This window comes from Narcine bancroftii, chromosome 2 (genome assembly GCF_036971445.1).
Source record: "Narcine bancroftii isolate sNarBan1 chromosome 2, sNarBan1.hap1, whole genome shotgun sequence".
NCBI classification, from domain to species: Eukaryota; Metazoa; Chordata; class Chondrichthyes; order Torpediniformes; family Narcinidae; genus Narcine; species Narcine bancroftii.
In genome coordinates this window covers 313,457,122-313,480,045 of record NC_091470.1, presented here as the reverse complement: position 1 = coordinate 313,480,045, position 22,924 = coordinate 313,457,122, and the positions used below count along the sequence as shown (strand labels likewise).

The 22,924-nt window shown below is 43.1% G+C and overlaps 1 protein-coding gene across 2 annotated transcripts in view; it reads left to right on the top strand.

Moving 5' to 3' along the window:
- Window positions 1-22,924, top strand: part of usp14 (ubiquitin specific peptidase 14 (tRNA-guanine transglycosylase)) — a 68,464-nt gene that overhangs the window by 22,003 nt on the left and 23,537 nt on the right. For both annotated transcript variants that reach the window (XM_069921685.1, XM_069921686.1), the window contains 4 exons: window positions 297-400; window positions 4,684-4,742; window positions 10,973-11,103; window positions 17,852-17,932. In XM_069921685.1, coding sequence (XP_069777786.1) covers window positions 297-400; window positions 4,684-4,742; window positions 10,973-11,103; window positions 17,852-17,932 — 375 coding nt within the window. The remainder of the gene's footprint in view (window positions 1-296; window positions 401-4,683; window positions 4,743-10,972; window positions 11,104-17,851; window positions 17,933-22,924) is intronic.

Here is a 22,924-nt window from a genome sequence, read left to right as displayed (position 1 = left end):
TTGCTTTTGTGTTTCACTCACTTCAAGTTAAGAAATTTGTACACTTTAATTTCTGCTAGAAATTATCTCAGGAATAAACATTGTCTGCTGTTGGAGTTGGTGTTCTTTCATGATGTGATTAAATTCTGGTTCTATGCATCTTTTGAAGATTATAAAGGTACTCAGCATTTGTACACTTGTCTACCCCTATACAGATATTTGAATCTGTAGACTTGCTCTTTAATATATTAGCTCTGTTTTAAAGTTGTATGAGATTGTCATTGATTAAAAATGACTGACTTGTTTTTTGTTGTCAGATGGATCTCCCATGTGGGCTCACCAATCTTGGAAATACCTGTTACATGAATGCCACTGTACAGTGTCTACGTTCGGTGCCTGAACTCAGGGATACCTTGAAAAAGTAAGTAACAAGAAAAGTGCAAGTATTTCTTAAAATCTATAGGTGTACCTGATGATAATAATAACATAATTTCCCTCTGAAAAATATATGTGGTGTGAACACAATTGATGTATGTTTATTAAGGATTAATGTCAGTTCTCATTTTGCATCATCTTTATGTTGATCAGGAAATCTATTAATATGATTTTTAATAATTGAAAATTGACTATTAATAAGTACACTCCAAAGGATTGTAAGAGGCTAAATGGTTTCTTGTGAAAAGAGTAATTTTTTGAATCGCTCTTGCAGTTGCAATTCAGCAAAGATTTCAGATGCAAATACAGCCATGATAAAATAACTGAAAACTTAGAAAAGTGACAAAAGAGTGTACTATATATGTTCAGGCATCATGTATTGCAAATCCATATCATACTTTTATAGTTATAATTGGAGATCTAGAGATTGAATTTTGTTGATTATGATTTGGAATTTGTTCTGTTGCACATTTACATGTACAGGTATTCAATTTTTGGTGATCTCGTGTTGCTGGCAAGGCTTGCATCAATTCCTTTTCTTTAAATTGCTTTCAAGATGGCAGCAATGAGTCCTCCCCCTCCCCCCCCCCCCCCCCCATTTAAACTCAGATACTTGCATCAGCCAATTCTGTGCTTGCACAAGACAAATCTCTGTAATGGCCACATCATCATAATTCCACATACTGATCCATGCTCTTAGTTCATCTCCCTGATTCCTAACACTTCTTGCATTGAAATAAAGGCATTTCAATCCTTCCAACTGACATTTATGCTCCCTCCACTGACTGTCCTTCCTCAGAATCTCACTACACTTTCCAATCTGTTCTATTCTCTGCCCCATCATTCAAGTTCCAATTTCCTGCCAAACTAGTTTAAACCGTCCCCAGCAGCTCTCGCAAACTTCTCCACCAGGATATTGATCCCTTTCCAATTCTGTACAGGTTGTACCAATTTTAAACTTCATTACTTGCAGATTTTCTTTTATATACTATAAATAACTTACTACCTTTCCCTTGAAGTTAATCATTCTATCAAGTTTGTTTTTCTCCATATAAATATATTATGGAGATATCTGGATTATTTCGTTTTAAAAAGCTCCAAGAATTGCAGTTTGTGTTTCTTAAATGTCATGATCAAAAACATCCCAAATAGAAGATGTATCTAATTTTACTGTAACGAGATAATGCATTGGCTATTCAAAATAATTTGAAATATTTTAAATACAATCTGCTATTCACAAGTTTAGTGGTGGTTAAATGACCAAATAAATAATTTGGAGACTTGGATGAAAAATTCATAGACTGTGGTTCAAATCTCACTGCAAGTGTGCAAATTAAATTCAAATTAATAAACAGGAATTTAGAAAAGCAACACATTATTCATAGAAATAATGACTACAAGAATGATCCAAATGGGATTTTAAAAATTTGATTAATTCACTATCCTTCAGAGTAAATCTGCTGTAAATTTGTATGTTACTTTAAACCCAAGCTATGTGAGTGACTCTTAAATGCTATCTGAGATTACTTAGCAAGCCCACCAGCTACAGGGGACTCATTGCCACCTTCTTGAAGGCAATATACTTAAGGGCTGTATCACAGTTGCAGAAAGGGAGGATATTGTGGAGGGGTTGTCTACTGAGTCAGTGTGGGTAGAAGTCAGAAATAGGAAGGAAGTGATCACTGTATTGGGAGTAGTCTGTAGGCCCCCAAGTGGCCTTCAGGACACTGAGGAACAGATAAGTAGGCAGATTTTGGAATGGTACAAAAATAACAGGGTTGTTGTTATGGGAGATTTCAATTTCCTAAATATTGACTGGCATGTCCTTCTTGCAAGAGGGATAGATGAGTCAGAATTAGTCAGGTGTGTCTAAGAAGGATTCCTGACACAGTTTGTGGACAAGCTGACCAGAGGAAAGGTAATGAACCAGATCAAGTGACATTCCTCTTGGTTGGGGAGCATTTCGGTGGCAGTGACCAGAACTCCCTGACTTTTAGTGTAGCTATGGACAAGGATAAGAGTAGACAAAATGGTTAAGTGTTTAATTGGGGAAGGGTTAATTATGATGGGATTAGGCAGGAACTGGGGAGAGGAAATTGGGGAAAAACTCAGAAGTAAGATAGAGGATATTAAGGGGCCACTTGCATGGGGTTCTGGAATGGTTTGTTCCACTGAGACAGGGAAAAATGGTAGAATAAGGGAACCATGGTTGACAGAAGCTAGTTAAGAGGAAGAAAGAAGCATACATAAGACATAGGAACCAGGTCAGGAAATGTTCATGAGAATTGTATGGTAGCTAGGAAGGAACTTAAAGGACTTGGGAGTGCTGGAAAGGGGAACAAGAAGGCCTTGGCAAGTAGGATTAAGGAAACCCAAAGGCTTTCTATGCATATGTTAAGAACAAAAAGGAGACTAGAGTGAAGGTAGGGCCACTTGAGGATGATGGAGGAAAATGTGGCAGGAGATAGGGGAGGTCCTAAATGAATGTTTGGTCAATGTGAGGTCAGTTCAGAGCAGGCTTATGTTGTTGAAGTTAAGAAAGAGGATGTGTTGATCTTCTTAAAAATATTTGTATTGACGTCCCTGGGACTGGACGAGATATACTATAGGTTTCTACAGGAAGCCAGGGAAGAGATTGCTGGGGCAGTGGTGGTGATCTTAGCATCCTCCCTGGCCACAGGAAAGGTTCTGGAGGATTGGAGATTGGCAAATGTATAATGGGGAGAATCCTAGGAGTTATAGATTAGTAAATAATCTGTCAAGGGTAGGTTTTTTAACACTAAGAATAGAAATACATTGCAGGGATGATGATGGGGGCTGGTACAATAGGGGCATTTAAACGACACTTAGACAGGTACTTGGATATGAAAAGTAGAGTTATGGGTGTGATGTAGCGAATGTTTAAATTATTGATTAAGTTTGTATTGGTCGGCACAACATTGTGAGCCAAAGGGCCTGTACTGTGCTGTAATATTCTATGTTTTAACATTGTAGCAAAATTGGCAATAATATGGAGTCTGAAGTTTGTTGTAATGGCAGAACAAAAATCAAAGGAATTCTTTTGGTTCATGATAACAATTAGCTTGAAAAATATGCACCTCAGTCTAGATTTATTATACTTTGCAATAGCATTTCAATACAGTGGACAAATATGGCATACTTCAGTAATATAGAACAAGGTGTGGCTACAAATAGAGTATTGTGTATTGATTTAGTCTGTCTTCCAAAGTAGATATCTTTCCAATGAAAGGAATGCCTGGAAAGTTCTCAAATAACTTGACAGAAGATGGGTTTATTATGCCAAGGTGACAGACAAACTAGGTCTATTCTTCAAAGATTAGGAGGTGATCACTCTGAAATACAGAAATAAATTAATCAATAAATAAATAAAATTGCAGCCCTGCTGGTGTTGCTGCAGCTGCAGTGCTGGTGCGGTCCTTGAAGATTGGGGAGCAGAGACAAAGTGCTGCTCCACAAGGCCCTTCTGCCCTATGCTGATGCCAACGACTCTGTATAGGCTTTAAATCACATGTTAAATGAGCCAATGGTGTTAAATTCTGCAACGCTGAAGGTCTGTGCTCAAGAAGGCTGTGCCTATGCTGGCAGCGTACTGCGAGGGGTTGCAGACTCCAGAGGAACAGTGGCCCTATGGAGGACAGAAACTGGGAGAACACTCCCCTTTGAGAGGAAGAAGCATCAGAGATGACCTTACAGGGGAGATAAGCATGGCAGCGAACCAATGTGGGGCTCAGTGGCTGAAGGATCCACACAGGCTGCAAGTACTTGGCGACTTGTGGTGGAAGGACTCATGGCTGAGGGCTTTTGGCGACTTGCAGTCAAAGTACCCATGCAGACTGGGAACTGGGAATCTAAAGGGTGATGAGGCCCTTGGGTGCTGAAGATTCACTGGTTGCATAGGAGGTTTGGACCTGGAGCTTGGGCTGCCAATGGCTTGAACAGGATTCTGTGCGGCTGCAGAGGGTGTGGGAGCGCTGGAGGTGAATCTACAGACTTATGGATATCTTACTCTTATTGTTATGGGGTTCAGGCAATGCACGTGGTGACTCTGTTTACCTTACGGCAGACAAAAGTTGTATGTCATGTATATTACATTTTTATGTGACAAAGGTATCTGAATCTTGAAAATTTATTATTTTGCAATGCAGTTGCAGAGTTGATATTTTCCTTGGCTGTGTGATCTAAAACTAATAGTCTGGGGATGAGGTTAGATGTTAAGAACTGAGATAAGAAATGTCTTTACCTTTTCAGATATAAAGGTGCTTTGAGAGCTTCAGTGCCTATGACTCCACCACAGTATATAACAGCAGGTGAGTGATGTGGTCTTTATTTTGCATAACATTTTCAGTTCAATTCCCTCAACTTTGATTTAACTGCCTTTCAAAATTCAGTGAAATTTTAGTGCTCTATTTTTGAGTTTTAAATCTGAAGAAAACAAACAACATGGATAAGAACTTCAAAATAGTTAAGATAGATTGGAAAATTCAGTTGAAAGACATGACAGTAGTTGGGGAAGGGGTATTTAATGTGCAGAAACAGAGAGAGAGAGGGATTAGAACAGAAATAACCAGTGCTATTTCCCATTGGAACACTATTCTAAAATTGATGTGTTCAGCTGTCAGTGGTATGTGATTTCTTTCATTTTTTTTTCATAAAATACACCATAAACTCCTTTTGGCATCGACCTGTTTCATTTTTCCTTTGGCCCTGAAATTGGATTTCAAGTCCATGTTTTTACACAATCCATTTTCCATGAAAGATAAAATTTTACTGAAAATCAGGACTTCATGCAAGGTGCACATTTGTGATTTTCCTTTGTTCTAGGTCCTGGAAGATAGGGTAATGGTAGAGGGTTTTTTTTTACTGTATGTCTATGTCCAGTGGTGTTTTACAAAGATCTAAATTTGTAGTGATTTGGATGAAAATGTACATGTCTGATCACGGTTTGCAGAATACAGAAAATTGGTGGAGCTCTTAATAGTGAGGAAGAGATCAGTTGGAAATTTGACAGAAAAATGGCAGATGAAGTTTATTCCAGACAAGTGTGAGGTGATGGAAGAGAACTAAATAGCAGGGTCCTTGGCAAGGATCTTGGTGGTGCAAGTCCATAGCTCCCTGAAAATGGCAACAGGGAGAGAGTAGTAGAGAAGGAGTATGCTGCAAAACACTGAATTTCACCACTTGTTCATGACAATAAATCCTGATTCTGCCACTTGCCTTCATCAATCAAGGGATTGAGTCAGAAAGTTGGCAAGTCATGTTGCATTTGTATAGAAATTTGAACCACTTTTAGTGTATTATCTTTTTTTCTTTGGCTTGGCTTCGCGGACGAAGATTTATGGAGGGGGTAAAAAGTCCACGTCAGCTGCAGGCTCGTTTGTGGCTGACCAGTCCGATGCGGGACAGGCAGACACGATTGCAGCGGTTGCAAGGGAAAATTGGTTGGTTGGGGTTGGGTGTTGGGTTTTTCCTCCTTTGCCTTTTGTCAGTGAGGTGGGCTCTGCGGTCTTCTTCAAAGGAGGCTGCTGCCCGCCAAACTGTGAGGCGCCAAGATGCACGGTTTGAGGCGTTATCAGCCCACTGGCGGTGGTCAATGTGGCAGGCACCAAGAGATTTCTTTAGGCAGTCCTTGTACCTTTTCTTTGGTGCACCTCTGTCACGGTGGCCAGTGGAGAGCTCGCCATATAATACGATCTTGGGAAGGCGATGGTCCTCCATTTTGGAGACGTGACCCATCCAGCGCAGCTGGATCTTCAGCAGCGTGGACTCGATGCTGTCGACCTCTGCCATCTCGAGTACCTCGACGTTAGGGGTGTGAGCGCTCCAATGGATGTTGAGGATGGAGCGGAGACAACGCTGGTGGAAGCGTTCTAGGAGCCGTAGGTGGTGCCGGTAGAGGACCCATGATTCGGAGCCGAACAGGAGTGTGGGTATGACAACGGCTCTGTATACGCTTATCTTTGTGAGGTTTTTCAGTTGGTTGTTTTTCCAGACTCTTTTGTGTAGTCTTCCAAAGGTGCTATTTGCCTTGGCGAGTCTGTTGTCTATCTCATTGTCGATCCTTGCATCTGATGAAATGGTGCAGCCGAGATAGGTAAACTGGTTGACCGTTTTGAGTTTTGTGTGCCCGATGGAGATGTGGGGGGGCTGGTAGTCATGGTGGGGAGCTGGCTGATGGAGGACCTCAGTTTTCTTCAGGCTGACTTCCAGGCCAAACATTTTGGCAGTTTCCGCAAAGCAGGACGTCAAGCGCTGAAGAGCTGGCTCTGAATGGGCAACTAAAGCGGCATCATCTGCAAAGAGTAGTTCACGGACAAGTTTCTCTTGTGTCTTGGTGTGAGCTTGCAGGCGCCTCAGATTGAAGAGACTGCCATCCGTGCGGTACCGGATGTAAACAGCGTCTTCATTGTTGGGGTCTTTCATGGCTTGGTTCAGCATCATGCTGAAGAAGATTGAAAAGAGGGTTGGTGCGAGAACACAGCCTTGCTTCACGCCATTGTTAATGGAGAAGGGTTCAGAGAGCTCATTGCTGTATCTGACCCGACCTTGTTGGTTTTCGTGCAGTTGGATAATCATGTTGAGGAACTTTGGGGGACATCCGATGCGCTCTAGTATTTGCCAAAGCCCTTTCCTGCTCACGGTGTCGAAGGCTTTGGTGAGGTCAACAAAGGTGATGTAGAGTCCTTTGTTTTGTTCTCTACACTTTTCTTGGAGCTGTCTGAGGGCAAAGACCATGTCAGTGGTTCCTCTGTTAGCGCGAAAGCCGCACTGTGATTCTGGGAGAATATTCTCAGCGACACTAGGTATTATTCTATTTAGTAGAATCCTAGCGAAGATTTTGCCTGCAATGGAGAGCAACGTGATTCCCCTGTAGTTTGAGCAGTCTGATTTCTCGCCTTTGTTTTTGTACAGGGTGATGATGGTGGCATCACGAAGATCCTGAGGCAGTTTACCTTGGTCCCAACAAAGCTTGAAAAACTCATGCAGTTTGGCATGCAGAGTTTTGCCGCCAGCCTTCCAGACTTCTGGGGGGATTCCATCCATACCTGCTGCTTTGCCACTTTTCAGTTGTTCGATTGCCTTATATGTCTCATCCAGGGTGGGAACCTCATCCAGCTCTAGCCTTAGGGGCTGTTGAGGGAGCTGGAGCAGGGCGGAATCTTGGACTGAGCGGTTGGTACTGAAAAGAGATTGGAAGTGTTCTGACCATCGGTTGAGGATGGAGATCTTGTCGCTGAGGAGGACTTTGCTGTCTGAGCTGCGCAGCGGGCTTTGGACTTGGGGTGAGGGGCCGTACACAGCCTTTAGAGCCTCGTAGAAACCCCTGAAGTCGCCAATGTCCGCGCTGAGCTGTGTTCGTTTGGCGAGGCTAGTCCACCACTCATTTTGGATCTCCCGGAGTTTGCGCTGAAGATGGCTGCATGCGCGACGGAAGGCTTGTTTCTTCTCTGGACAGGACGGCTTTGTAAGGTGAGCCTGGTGGGCAGCTCGCTTCTTTGCCAGCAGCTCCTGGATTTCCTGGCTGTTTTCGTCAAACCAGTCCTTGTTTTTCCTGGAGGAGAAGCCCAGTACCTCTTCAGTGGATTGCAGTATGGTAGTCTTCAACTGATCCCAGAGGGTTTCAGGGGACGGGTCCGTGAGGCGGGTTGCAACGTCGAGCTTTGCTTTGAGGTTTGCCTGGAAGTTTCCTCTCGCTTCGTCTGACTGCAGTTTTCCAACATTGAACCTCTTTCTGGGGGCTTTATTGTTCCTGGGCTTTGGCTTGAAGTGAAGGTTGAGCTTGCAGCGAACCAGCCGGTGGTCAGTGTGGCATTCCGCGCTAGGCATGACCCTGGTGTGGAGCACATCTTGTTTGTCACTTTCTCGCACCAGGATGTAGTCCAGGAGGTGCCAGTGTTTGGATCGGGGATGCATCCAGGTGGTCTTAAGGCTGTCCCTCTGCTGAAAAAGGGTGTTTGTAATGACAAGCCGCTGTTCTGCGCAGAGCTCCAACAGGAGGCGCCCATTGTCGTTGCACTTGCCGACGCCATGCTTGCCCAGGATTCCTGGCCAGGTTTCTGAGTCTTTGCCGACACGAGCGTTGAAGTCGCCCAGGATGACAACCTTGTCGGCTGTAGGGGTACGTTGGATGAGGTTGCGCAGGTCGGTGTAGAACTTGTTCTTTTCTGCTGGTTCCGCCTGGAGGGTTGGAGCATAGACACTGATGAGGGTGATGTGACGCTTGTTTTGAAGTGGGAGTCGCATGGACATGATTCGGTCCGAGAGGCCTGTCGGAAGGTTTTCGAGTTTGGAGGCAATGAAGCTCTTGACCATGAAGCCTACACCAGATAGGCGTCGTTCATCCGAAGGCTTGCCAGACCAGTAGAGTGTGTAGCCCGCGCCGCGTTCTTGGAAGCTGCCTACATCTGCCAGGCGGACTTCACTGAGAGCGGCTATGTCGATGTCAAGTCTGAGGAGTTCATGTGCAATGAGGGCAGACCGACGTTCAGGTCGATGGCTGTCAGTCTTATCTAGCATGGTTCTGATGTTCCAGCATGCTAGCTTGAGTTTGTGAGCAACTTTTGAGGGGGAGGATGTGGAGGGGGAGGACGTGGAGGGGAAGGACGTGGAGGGGAAGGACGTGGAGGGGGAGGACGTGGAGGGGGAGGACGTGGACCTGTCCTCGGGCCTGCGCAAAGGAGCTTTTAGGTGGAGTGCAGTGCGCGCAGTACTGGCCCCACCCTTTACACCCATGGTTCGTGTGCCGTGGCCAAGCAAGCTGGGACGTGGCAGCGAGGTCCTTGGGTCGTAGGTTTTATATCGGAGTGGCCTTCTCCTATGCAGGTTTCTTACCCGGGCTGGAGGGGCCTGACTCCCCTCCTAGGTCGGTCCATACTGCCCGGACCGGGGCCTCCGTCTGCCTCACTCGACCGAGGCCGGGGCCGCCGTCTCCCCCTTGCTCCTGCCCGGATCGGGGCCGCCGCTGTCTACCCTTCGCCCGGACCGGGGCCGGGGCCGCTGCTGCTCTCCCTGTGCCCGGACTGGGGCCGCCGCCTCCCACTCCCTGACCGGACCGGGGCCTCCGTCTGCCTCACTCGACCGAGGCCGGGGCCGCCGTCTCCCCCTTGCTCCTGCCCGTATCGGGGCCGCCGCCGTCTACCCTTCGCCCGGACCGGGGCCGGTGCCGCCGCTGCTCTCCCTGTGCCCGGACTGGGGCCGCCGCCTCCCCCTTGCTCCTGCCCGTATCGGGGCCGCCGCCATCTACCCTTCGCCCGGACCGGGGCCGGGGCCGCCGCTGCTCTCCCTGTGCCCGGACTGGGGCCGCCGCCTCCCCCTTGCTCCTGCCCGTATCGGGGCCGCCGCCGTCTACCCTTCGCCCGGACCGGGGCCGGGGCCGCCGCTGCTCTCCCTGTGCCCGGACTGGGGCCGCCGCCTCCCCCTTGCTCCTGCCCGTATCGGGGCCGCCGCCGTCTACCCTTCGCCCGGACCGGGGCCGGGGCCGCCGCTGCTCTCCCTGTGCCCGGACTGGGGCCGCCGCCTCCCCCTTGCTCCTGCCCGTATCGGGGCCGCCGCCGTCTACCCTTCGCCCGGACCGGGGCCGGGGCCGCCGCTGCTCTCCCTGTGCCCGGACTGGGGCCGCCGCCTCCCCCTTGCTCCTGCCCGTATCGGGGCCGCCGCCGTCTACCCTTCGCCCGGACCGGGGCCGGGGCCGCTGCTGCTCTCCCTGTGCCCGGACTGGGGCCGCCGCCTCCCCCTTGCTCCTGCCCGTATCGGGGCCGCCGCCGTCTACCCTTCGCCCGGACCGGGGCCGGGGCCGCTGCTGCTCTCCCTGTGCCTGGACTGGGGCCGCCGCCTCCCACTCCCTGTCCGGACCGTGGCCTCCGCCTGCCTCACTCGACCGAGGCCGGGGCCGCCGTCTCCCCCTTGCTCCTGCCCGTATCGTGGCCGCCGCCGTCTACCCTTCGCCCGGACCGGGGCCGGGGCCGCTGCTGCTCTCCCTGTGCCCGGACTGGGGCCGCCGTCTCCCCCTTGCTCCTGCCCGGATCGGGGCCGCCGCCGTCTACCCTTCGCCCGGACCGGGGCCGGGGCCGCTGCTGCTCTCCCTGTGCCTGGACAGGTATTATGTATTATATGTATTATATACATTTGTTTACCATGTGATAGGAAGGATGTGGAGACTTTGGAGAGAATGCAGAAGAGGTTCACCAGAGGGTGGCTTGGATTAGAGTGTATTAGCTGAAAGGAAAAAAATAGACAAACTAATCATTTTCTCAGAAGCATGACAGACTGTGGGGCGACCTGATAGAGGTATATAAAGTTACGAGAGGCATAAATAGGGTAGGTAGAATTTATCTTCCCAATGTGGAAATGTCAAAAACCAGAGGACGTGGGTTTAAGGTAAGAGGCGGAAAGGATAAAGAAGATAAGTGAGGTGTGTTTTTTTTTTAAGTGTGTGCAAAATGCCTGGAACACACTGGGGAGATGGACCTTGCATCTTAATATGTAAATTGTTACAGCAATCCTTTAAATAATTAAAATTATATAATTGTGTCTATTTCAGCTTTTCGAGACCTATTTGAATCTATGGACAAAACATCCTCCAGTATTCCACCTATAATTTTACTGCAGTTTCTTCACATGGCATTTCCCCAATTTGCAGAGAAAGGGGAACAAGGACAATATCTTCAGCAGGTAAGATATGTAAAAACCAGTGTTGAATATTTTGTATTCAAATTCACTTGTGGAATGTGATGACTGACCATATTTACTGTATATACTCATTTAATAGTCGAGTTTTGGGGACCAATTTTTCAGGCCAAATTTGGCGGGTTAACTTTACATGAATACTACTTATGACAGCGTTAAGTACCTGCAATGTTCAAACGTTGTCTGTATTTGGGGCATTGGGAGCTCAGATGGATGGATGGATGGGTGGCTGGCCAAGGCGAGGTTCCATGGTCAGGGTATCGAGAGCTCTTGAAGGTGGGTAATTGGGGAGTTGGGAGCTCGGATAGGCAGGCAGTTGAGGCGTCTGGAGCTTGGATGTGTGAGTGGCTGGCACCAAAAGTAGAGAGGTCGACTTTTACCTGGGATTGACTATTACACGATTGACTATTACCCAATTGCTAATTTTCTGTCGTCTGACTTGGACAAGTTGTAGGTGGTAATGTTACCATGATCTTACTGTTTTTGATGTAGTACTGGCATAGGTTCCACTTGGGGGTGTTACATATTAAGCTTGTGAAGTAATATTAAGTTGCTGTCATATGCTTTGAAGATTATGTAACCTGCTGATGTGGAAGGAGTTTAGATGAAGGAATGGATGCCAGACAAGCAAGATACTTTACTCTGGATGGTATTGCATTTCTTGAGCTGGGCTGGTCCAGGGAAGTGAAGAGTATTTCAGCATATTTCTGATTTGCATTTTATGTGTAGGGGAATCAGATGAGCCAAAGTGTTTCTGTCATTAATGAAATACAAATCAAGAGTGACAATCAGGATGTTGTTGGTGGGTCAATGTGGTCATGCTTTTGAATATTACGAGGTGATAATTAAATTCTCTTGGTAATGTGTGCCATGTCTGACACAAATATTCTTTATCATGCACTTTTCGTAGCCTGAATATTATCCAAATCTTGCTGTAAACATTGGCTCCACAATCAACACACTGTGGTTGTAATATTGTCATCGACATCATCAGGACCTTTGTGGTTGGGTGTGTGCCTTCGCCTACATATTGAGAGTTCCCTAACCAAAAGCCGTGGACGAACCAAATGATTTGCAACCTGCTGAGGGATATATCGATGACGTTCAAGATTGGTAATCCAGAACTGTTTTGGAAGACCAGTTATGACCTATGGAAAGCTATCTTAACAGCAAAGAAGCAATTCTGAATTAAGTTAGAAACAGAATCAGATGCATGGCAGAGTTTGCGATTCATTACACCCTATAAGGTGAACCCTAACATTATAAATGGCTATGATGCTTCCTTGATGAGAGGAACACCTTTTATGCTCACTTTGAAAAGGAGAATGCAACTGTACGAATGAGAATCCCTGCAGAAGCTGGCAACTCTGTGATATCAGAGGACACCATCAGAACATCTTTCAAGAGGGTGAACTGTTGCAAGGCTTCAGGCCCTGATGGTCTACCTGGCAGGGTTCTGAAAATCTGTGCAAACCAACAATCTGGGATGTTCACAGATATTTTGAATCTCTTACTGCTGCAGTTGGAGGTTCCTGCTTCAAAAAAGCATCAGTTATACTGGTGCCCATGAAGAGCAGGGTGTTCTGCTTCAATGACTGTCACCCAGTTGCCCTAAAATCTGCTGTAATGAAATGCTCTAAGAAGTTGGTCATGGTCTGAATTAACTTGTGCCTAAGCAAAACCTGGACCCACTGCAATTTTCCATCACCTCAATTATTCCACAGCAGATTCAAACTCACTGGCTCTCCACTCAGCCCTGGATCACCTGAACAAAAGCAACAATACCTACATAAGACTGCTTTTCATCGACTATAGCTCACCACCATCCCCTCAGTACTAGTTAATAAGCTTCAAAACCTGGATCTCTGTACCTCCCTCTGAAACTGGATCCTCGACTTCATCATTGGAAGATCACAGTCAGTGCAGATCGGTAACATCTCCTCACTGACAATCTCAAAAACACAGGCTGAGCCTACTGATCTACTCTCTCTCCACCCATGACTGTGTGGCTAAGCACAATTCAGATGCCATCTACAAATTTGCCAATGACACCGTGGTTGTTAGCAAAATCCCAGAGGGCAATGAGAAAGCATACCAGAGTATGAAAGATCAGATAGTTGATTCGTGTAACAAAAACAATCTTGCATTTAACATCAGTAAGACTAAGGAATTAATTGTGGACTTCAGAAAAGAGAAGCCAGGAGGATACAAACCAGCCTTCATTGAGGGGTCAGCAGAGAGTAAGAAATTTCAAATGCTTGGGTATCAACATCTCTGAAGACCTTTCCCGGGACTGTCATGTCATTGCAATCATGAAGAAGGCACGCCAGTGTGATATTTTGATAGGATTTTGAGGAGATTTAGTATGTCACCAAAGAATTGCAAATTTCTAGAGTTGTCCTGTGGAGATCATTCTGACTTGGTTGCATCACTGTCTGGAATGGAGGTGCTAATGGACAGGAACAGGCTACAGAGAGTTGTAAACCCGGCATGGGCATTAGTTTTCACTCTATTCTGGACATCTATAAGAGACGGTGTCCCATAAAGCAACATCTCTCATCAAGGACCCTCACCGCCAAGGTCATGCCTTTTTCTCACTGCTACCATCAGGAAGGAAGTACAGAAGCTGGAAGACACACACCCAGCATTATGAAAAAGCAGCTTTCCCTCCATTTGATTTATGAGCGGACAATGAGCCTGTGGACACTACCTCACTTTTTCTCCATTTTTGCACTAGTTTTTTAAAATCTTGTATTTACAAAATTGTAATTTATAGAATTTTGCACCTTGATCTGCACTATTTGGCCACAAATTTCATGACACATATTCATGACAATAAATTTGATTCTGGTTCTAATGTATATCAGAGGCCTCAAACTGAACATGAGCAAGTAGGTTATTGGTGATTAATTCATGTTTCATAGCAATATTGAGGTTATCTTCTGACTTTTTATTGTTAATTGAATGTAAACTCAGGTAGCAATCAGCTTGAATTTATCCTGCTCTCTCCCGTTTTTCTCATACACACCCACCAAAGTCATGGTGCTCCATTGGTAAGTATAGTATTGGTGGTAATTGGTGAAAGGAGGCTCCATCTCATGTTGATTCTTTACGTGCCTCCACCATTTGCAGCTCCAGTTCTTTGAATTGATTAATTGGTTGTATGTAATATAGAACTCTGTCTATTGTATCATGCAGTTTGACCATGTTGAGTATGCTGCAATTTGACAGAATTGATATCTCTCTTAAGGTGTCCCTGCTGTTCATTGGCATAAACTTGTGCTTTCCTTATTTGACCATGGAAGCACCACATGCTTTCTGCTAACTTTCCTCACTCTGCCCGTAAAAAGAATTACTGTAATCTTGATGATAAAGCAGGAGACTAATTGAATTTTAAGTTATCATTAGGTTATTATATTATTAGCTAATTGTATTTGCTGTTTATTGTCCTAATGAATATCCTGTTGAATTGATCTTTTCATTGCTATTCAATAATCTAAATTTTGCTAACAATGCTGTATGAATGGTAGAGATAACCTGACAGCCTGATCATAGAACCCTTCTCATTGTATTAAATATTTTGTGACCAATAAATGTAATCTTAATTTAAACTTGCATGGCATATCTGTACAAACTGATTTGCTTTGCTCTTTTCCGGCTACAATTGCGTGTTATTACATCTGCCAACAAACCTTTTTGTGTTGACAATACATTAGCAATGTAGTTGCAGGAATGACCCTTCAGGCATTGGGCTTGATCCCACAGTTCAACTAAATCCGAGCAATCGTGACTTAACTCCATCTCATTTTTAAATTATTATATTTCTTACCATTTTGGCAAGTCTGTTCAATATATCTTGCCAAGTCTTGGTTCCTGAAACTAACTGCACTCGTCTTCGATCTTCCTTCACATTGAACACCAGGATTCCATTAGCCTTCTGAAAGATTCTTTTGTAATTTCCATAGATGGCTCTGAATTGTAACTACTTTATAGTTTCCAGTTTTCTTTTTCATTTGGTAAATTAAGCAATGTTGCTTTTGTATCTGAAGTGGATATCCTCAGATTTAAGCTATAATTGCTCCACCTTTTGCCCCCTTACTATAACAGTGTTCTTTTCCTGCCACTTACTGTGCTATCTAACTTGGTGTCTGACAGTCATGTATGGATAGTGTCAAAAGCCATAGTCCAAACAGAGATAGAGAATTACATTTAGTTACATTTTGTGAATGGAGCACATAACAATTCATGTCTCTCCCTATCCTTTATCTCCTAATTAATTAAGCATTTGGATAAGATGCTTACTATGCTTTGTTAACTACTGTGTAGCACACTTAAATGCTTTGTGGATACTCATGTAAATAATGTCAATTGCCACGTGTTTATCTCAATGCTAAACCTACAATTCAATAAGATTTACCCCATCACTAGGTTTAAAGGATTATCAGATTTCCTTTATCTATTTAGCTTTAGCTGTGGCCAAGAAATGTATAGCACTTACTTGGAAAGATAGCAATATATTAACTTTAGATAGGTGGCATTTGGAGATGAAATCCTGTTTGACGATGGAAAGGATATCTTTTTCAATTCAGGATAGGATGTCTTTTTATAAGTTAAAGTGGACTCCGTTTGTTAAATATATGCATTTAAGTTTGCTTTAAATATGTTTTTAAGTGTGATATTTTAGTATTGATAACTTTTTTGTTAGTATCTTTACTTGTTATGTTTTATCTTTTTTTGTAAGTGGGTTTTTTTTCTTATATATAATATTGTTCATTTTATTAACTCTTCACTCTTTATTTTGGGGGGGTTAGACTAATTTTAAGTTAGGTTATTAATGTTGTGTAATAATTATTGGGGGGGGTTAGTTTATTTAGTTTACCGATGTGGTACTGTAATCTTATTATCTTACTTTTATTCTTTTTAAATGTAATCCTTTATTTTATTCATGTTATAAAATCTTAAATAAAGTTTAAAAAAAAGATTTACCCCATCACATGTTTATGCAGGCTCTATTTAATCCAGTGATTCTCAACCTTTTTATTTCCACTCACATACCACTTTAAGTAATACCTATGCCATCGGTGCTCTGTGATTAGTAAGGGATTGCTTAAGATGGTATGTGTGTGGGAAGGGAAGGTTGAGAATCACTGCTCTAGATCCAGTTGTTACTGAAATATTTTGTTTGAGAAAAATTGTCATTGGCTCATTTCCTTTGGAGTTATGAAACTCTGCATGTAATGAGTTAGTGAGATATGATTAAAACAGTGGTTTTCAAATTTTGTTTTCACTCATATACCACCTTAAGCAATCCCTTACTAATCACAGAGCACCTATGGCAGAGGGAATACTTGTAGTGATATGTGAGTGGAAAGACAAAGGTTGAGAACCACTGATTTAATCAGTTCATTTGTCAAAGATCACATTGGTCCATACACTTTGCATCAATTCACCCATCAGATAACTCCATGCAGACTGATGGCAGTTGGAAATGTTGCTGTGACTGTACAAGTTAAGAAATCTGCACATTGAAAGCCTGCATTCAAAGTTCTTTATTTAAGGTACAACTCCGATTATCCAAAATGGTCAGGTCCGGCCCTATGTCGGATAAATATTTTTTTCAGAAAACTGGTCATTTTTTTAAAAACAACCAGTAGCAACAGCAAATCACTTGTATCAATGTTTAAACAACAAGGGAAGGCTTTTTAAGGAATAAAATAATGTTTAATTCTCATCAAAAAATGCTGGCTGTTGCTAATCACCAAGACCTCCCAACCACAGTTGATTCCCAACACGTATGCACCACTGCCGCTGATCCCTGGGGAGGCTTCACAGGCCGGTGGAACACACACTGGCGAGTTAGCAGGCTTCTGTCTCCCCAGTCACCAAAGCTCCCGACCTTTGAGTCCCGACTCCGAATCCTTCCATGCTAGGCCTACTGCACACGCATACTGGGGAGTCCGGGTGTGTGTATGTGTGTGGGTTATGTAGAAGGCCAAGAGGAGGATTCATAGTCCGCATCAGGGATCTCCGCTTTGCTGAGGAGGGGAGGGAACGTCACTGAGCCTTGAGGTCTTGCTCCTGCCCAGGAGGCCGCTCTCCTTGATGACATCAGGACAAAGGATTCTTCCGACCGCTTGCGAATGGGAGGAAGTGACATGCAGTTCGAGAGGGAGAGTTGGAGAGAAAAGTCAGTAGGGGAAGGTAAAGAAGGGAGTTACCTCATCACTCTAATTTCATGTTGGGTGAATTTTTTTTCAACCTGTGAGGTCAGTTCGGCTCTGAAAAATTTCAGATAAATGAGGATTTCTGATTTGTTTTGGATATCCTCATTTATCTGAAATTTAAAAAAAAACATTTGGATAAATGAGGATTTCGGAGAACCTAATTTCAAAGTTGTACTGTAATTAAATTATTTAGTTGAGATATGGATATGGTGTCACACTCTAATACTAGTAATAATTGTTTGGTTATTGTTTATCTTTGCTCTTTAAATTAAATGCTAATTGGGTTAGCAATGCCCAACTACAATTGACAAGGTGATTTGTATTGAAGTCTTAAAACAGGAAATCAAATTTAATTAGTTTTCCTTTAAGTAAATTATCATCCAGGGTAATTTTAATGGTCAACTTAACCAATTTGTTAAATGTGTAAAAGTGAAAAATTTCTGATGAAATGTATTATTTTTTGAAGACGTCGATATGTTTCTGATAGTCCATATATCTATTTCTTTCAGGATGCCAATGAGTGTTGGTTACAGATTATGAGGGTACTGCAACAAAAGCTTGACCCTTTGGAATTAGATACACCAATGGAGGTACAAGTACAGTTAACATACATGTGATACAACTTGTATTTTTCTCAGTCTGTGTACAGTGCCACTGCAGTTTCTTGTTCTCATAGTTGATGGAGAAAAGATCTGTAAAAGTACTTCATATACTCTTTTATAATCATGAGGACAAATTTTCTTCTCGCCTCTTAAGAAGTTGTTGATTTCTCTGTGAAATTGTTTCAGTAATGTATGGTTCTTTATCCTTTTGAGCAATGCCAACTTTATTAACTTGGGCATGATTTCAACAGTTGACTATTTATTTAAACAATGCCAAACCATGTATTTGCATTAATGAATGGAGATAGAAGTGATAATGTTGGTCTCCCTTCTCCACTTTTAGTTTTTTCCCTTTAATATTACCACAGTGTGCATCAGGGGTAGCCAAACTGTGGCTCGTGAGCCACATGGCTCTATGAAATGAATGTGCTCCTTGTGGAACTATGTTGACTGTGTAGTGTTAGTGAGTGTAGCTTGTGATCACATGTGGCTATGTTGCAGGCAGTGAAATTACAGGAGTGTAAGTGTGATTTAGGCCACCCTCCCATCTGAGCTCCATCTGCAGACCCTCATCCCAGCCACCTGCCCTCTGGAGTTCCCGACACCCCGCCCGTGGACCCTTACCCTGCCCAGTTGCACATCTCAGCTCCCAAATGCGTAGTCTTTCCCCGACACCCCAGCCACCTGCCCATGCGAGCACCCAAAGGCCCGATCATGGACTTGCCACGTGGCCCTGGCAATCCACGCTCCCGATGCCTTGAATGATGTAGCTACTTATTGAGGTCAAAATTTGACCTGTGTAAAAGTTCTCCCCCACCCCCAACTTTTTGTCCCAAGAAAGTGGTCCAAAAAATTCAATGATTACCCAAGTCTCAGTCATCTACCTGGCCATCTGAGCTCCCGACACCTTGAACAACTCAGTTGATTACCATATTCAAACATTGCATGCTTGTAAGAGTCAACCCTCTAAATTTTATCTTAAAAATTGGTCGTAAAATTTAACTATTACATGAGTATATATGGTATATGAAAATTTTGATTATTGAAACTAACACAAATTAGCAGTTTAAAAACAACATACATGAATAAAAATTACTACTGTTATGATCCCAGAGGAACCCAAAACCCAGCAGCAATAGATATTCACCAAGACAAATGGTTATTTAAACAAAAGTTGTTTTTAATTATCTTTAAACATGAAAATAGAATCAAACTTTAACTTATCACTAATGACTTACTTAACCTAATTTAGCCCCCTTCTAATTCTAAGTGCATGTGTATGTAATGTGTTTGTAAGTTCAGAAAAGTTCTTTGGTTCACAGTCCAATCTCACTTCTCATTCCTCAAAGTTCACTGGTTGCAGGCAATTTTTATACTATGCACAGAATTTAACATTTATACATTTCACCCAGTTTTGGTGCTTGAAAGATGAATGGTTATTGCTCAGTAAGGTTCTTGTTAGTTTTCAGAGAGAGATTTGTTGTTCCAGGGCATCCACAACTGATTCCTTTTTAATCAGCAATTACAGTGTCTTGCTGACGAAACTTGCCCCATCAGGGTTCTCCAGATGATGACCTTTCTTTCAGGTCACCACAGAGTGTCTTTTTGTTTCTCTTATTCCAAGTGAAACATTAGACAGCCAGTCTTCTTTTGCATGAACCACAAGGGCTTTGACCAGGCCATCTTCCAAATGGGCTTTCCACAAGCTTGCCAGCTTGTCTTGGTCCAGTCCCAGTTGCTATTATTTGCTATAACATTGTAGAAGTGATCTCTGTCTTTCTCTCTCTCTGAGAGAAAGCCTGTTTGACTCTCTCTGCTTGCAAACACATGATCCTCTCAGAACAGCAAGTACCCTTCCAGACAGAAGGCGGCTCCGACAAGCTCTTTCATCTGTTGCCTTTTGTAAACAACAATCCATTAATGAAGTTTCTTGGGCACTCTTCAAAGCTCTTGCAAAAGCTGTGGAGCTGATATGCCTAGCACTAGCAGAGCTCCAGTATTTAAATTAAGATCTGTTTTAAAGTCCCAATTCACTAACAAACCTTTCCTAATTTATCTCCCAAAAACATATATATATACACTCTGTAAAGCTACATACATATATTTCTTAATATTTATGTAAGATTTTTGTCACAAAATGTGCATGAAAGAGGAAAATTGTGCATGTAATATTTTTACATGTCTTGCGGTTCTCAAACATTTGAAGTTTATCATATGTGACTCTTGTGTTAATAAGCAAGTTTGGCCACACCTGGTGTAGATTATAACTTTTTGTATCCTAAAGATTGAGAGAAACAGATTGGGAGAGAAAAAAAAAAGACTATAATCACTCTGCCTATTGTCAGGCCACAAACAATATCACCTGGAATTTTTTTACTTCGACTACTTACTTATTCAGGCATTCGGGACCATTGAGAATTTACAGATTTAAGTGAAATGGTAATTTTGACAATGAATTTGACATTATTCCCATTGGTAGCATGAGTATAGAGAAATATGCATCTTGTGGTATAAAATCCAAGATATGATAGAGAAGCAAAGGATATACAAAGCCACAGTCTCTAAGACCAAATTTTCTTTCTGTTCTGTTTATTCCCAGTACTTTGATGGCACTAATTGCAGGTACAGATTATGGTTAACACAATTGCAATTAGAGAATGAGTACAACCATGGGAAAATTGCTGAGGAGAATGAGCAAGCAGATCTGGGAATTGGGAATAAAGTGGGCTGGGAGTTTTTATACTCTAGATGTAAAGGTCGAAAAACTCCCATCCCCCTTTATTCCCAATTCTCAGTTTTGCTTGCTCATTCTCCTCAGCAATTTTCCCATGGTTGTACTCGTTCTCTAATTGCAATTGTGTTAACCATAATCTGTACCTGGCATTTGACACTATCAAATGCTCTTAAATTGCAACTTTTACATTTTACACAAGAGTGCTGTAGTCACATTCAGAAGCTAATAACTCTTTCCTTACAGAATCAAGAAGTGCCTATTGAAAAAATCGCATTGTATCTTCATGAAGCTGAGTATTTGAGTATTTGGCTTCTTGGATCATTGGGATCTCTTCTGGGGAAGGCATGACCTCTACAAGAAGGATGGGTTACACCTAAACCCAAAAGGGGTCAATATATTGGCAGCTAGGTTTGGTACAGCCGTCGGGTGCAGTTTAAACTAATTTGGCAAGGGGGTGGGAACCTATATCATAGGGAAAAGGACAGAAAAGATAAAACAGGAAAAGTTAGGTTAGGCAGCAAAAGTAAAAAATCAGAAAGAGCAAGGAGGGTGAAAAAAGCAAATCTGAAGGCTTTATATCTTAATGCAAGAAGCATTCGGAACAAGGTAGATGAATTAGCTGTGGAAATTGAGATAAACAAATATGATTTGATTGGGATTACAGAAACATGGCTGCAGGGTGGGCAAGCCTGGGAACTTAACATCCCGGGGTATACGATATTTAGGAGGGATCGGCAAGAAAGAAAAAGGGGTGGGGTAGTATTGATGGTGAGAGAAGGGACCGACACGATTGACAGAAAGGATATCAACTCGGAAGATGCGGAATCTATATGGGTAGAACGTTAGTGGGGGTGGTATATAGGCCTCCAAATAGTAGTGTAGAGGTGAGGGAAGGCATTAAAAGAGAAATTAGAAAAGCGTGCAATAAGGGAACAGCTGTCATCATGGGAGACTTTAATTTGCATATAGATTGGACTAGCCAAATTAGTAAAAATACTGAGGAGGAGGAATTCATTGAATGTTTATGGGACGGTTATCTAGACCAATATGTCGAGGAACCAACTCGGGAGCAGGCCATTTTAGATTGGGTGTTATGCAATGATAAGGGGCTAATCAACAATCTTGTTGTACGAGGCCCTTTGGGTAGGAGTGATCACAATATGATCGAATTCTCACTTGACATGGAGAGTGATGAAATTAAAACCGAGACTAAGATCCTGAATTTAAATAAAGGGAATTATGATGGTATGAGACGGGAGTTGAGTAAGATTGATTGGGTGGTGTTTATGGGGGAGTTGACTGTGGATAGACAATGGAAGCATTCACAGATCTAATGGAGAAATTGCAAAAATCGTTTATACCGGTTTGGCATAAAAATAAACCAAAAAAGGTGACTCAACTGGATAACAAGGGAAATTAGAGACAGCATTAGGTCCAAAGAGAGAGCATATCAATTGGCCAAAAAAAGTACCACAACCGAAGACTGGGAGCAGTTCAAGATGCAGCAAAGGAGGACAAAGGGATTAATCAAGAGAGCAAATATAAATTACAAAAGTAAGCTTGTGGCAAATATAAAAACCGACTGCAAAAGCTTTTATAAATATGTCAAGAGGAAAAGATTGGTGAAATCCAGAGAAGGTCCCTTGCAGTCAGAATCAGGGGAATATATAATGGGGAATAAGGAAATGGCAGACCAATTAAATTCTTACTTTAGTTCTGTTTTTACAAGAGAGGATACAAATAACCTCCCAAGGATGTTGGGAAACATAGAGACTAATGCAAGGGAGGAACTGAAAGAAATCAGTATCTCTAAGGACATGGTGTTGGGGAAATTGATGGGATTGAAGGCAGATAAATCCCAAGGGCCTGATAATCTACATCCTAAGGTACTTAAGGAAGTGGCCATTCAGATAGCAGATGCTTTAAGAATTATTTTCCAGAACTCGATAGACTCAGGATCAGTACCCATGGATTGGAGGGTAGCTAATGTTACCCCACTATTTAAAAAGGGGGGTAGAGAAAAAGTGGGGAATTATAGGCTGGTGAGCCTTACATAAGTAGTGGGCAAAATGATGGAATCCATTATTAAGGATGTAATAGCGGAGCATATGACTAGCAGAGAAGGGATCGGACGGAGTCAACATGGATTTACAAAAGGTAAATCGTGCTTGACAAATCTACTGAAATTCTTTGAGATGGTGACAGGTAAAATAGATGGGGGAAAGCCTGTGGATGTGGTGTACCTG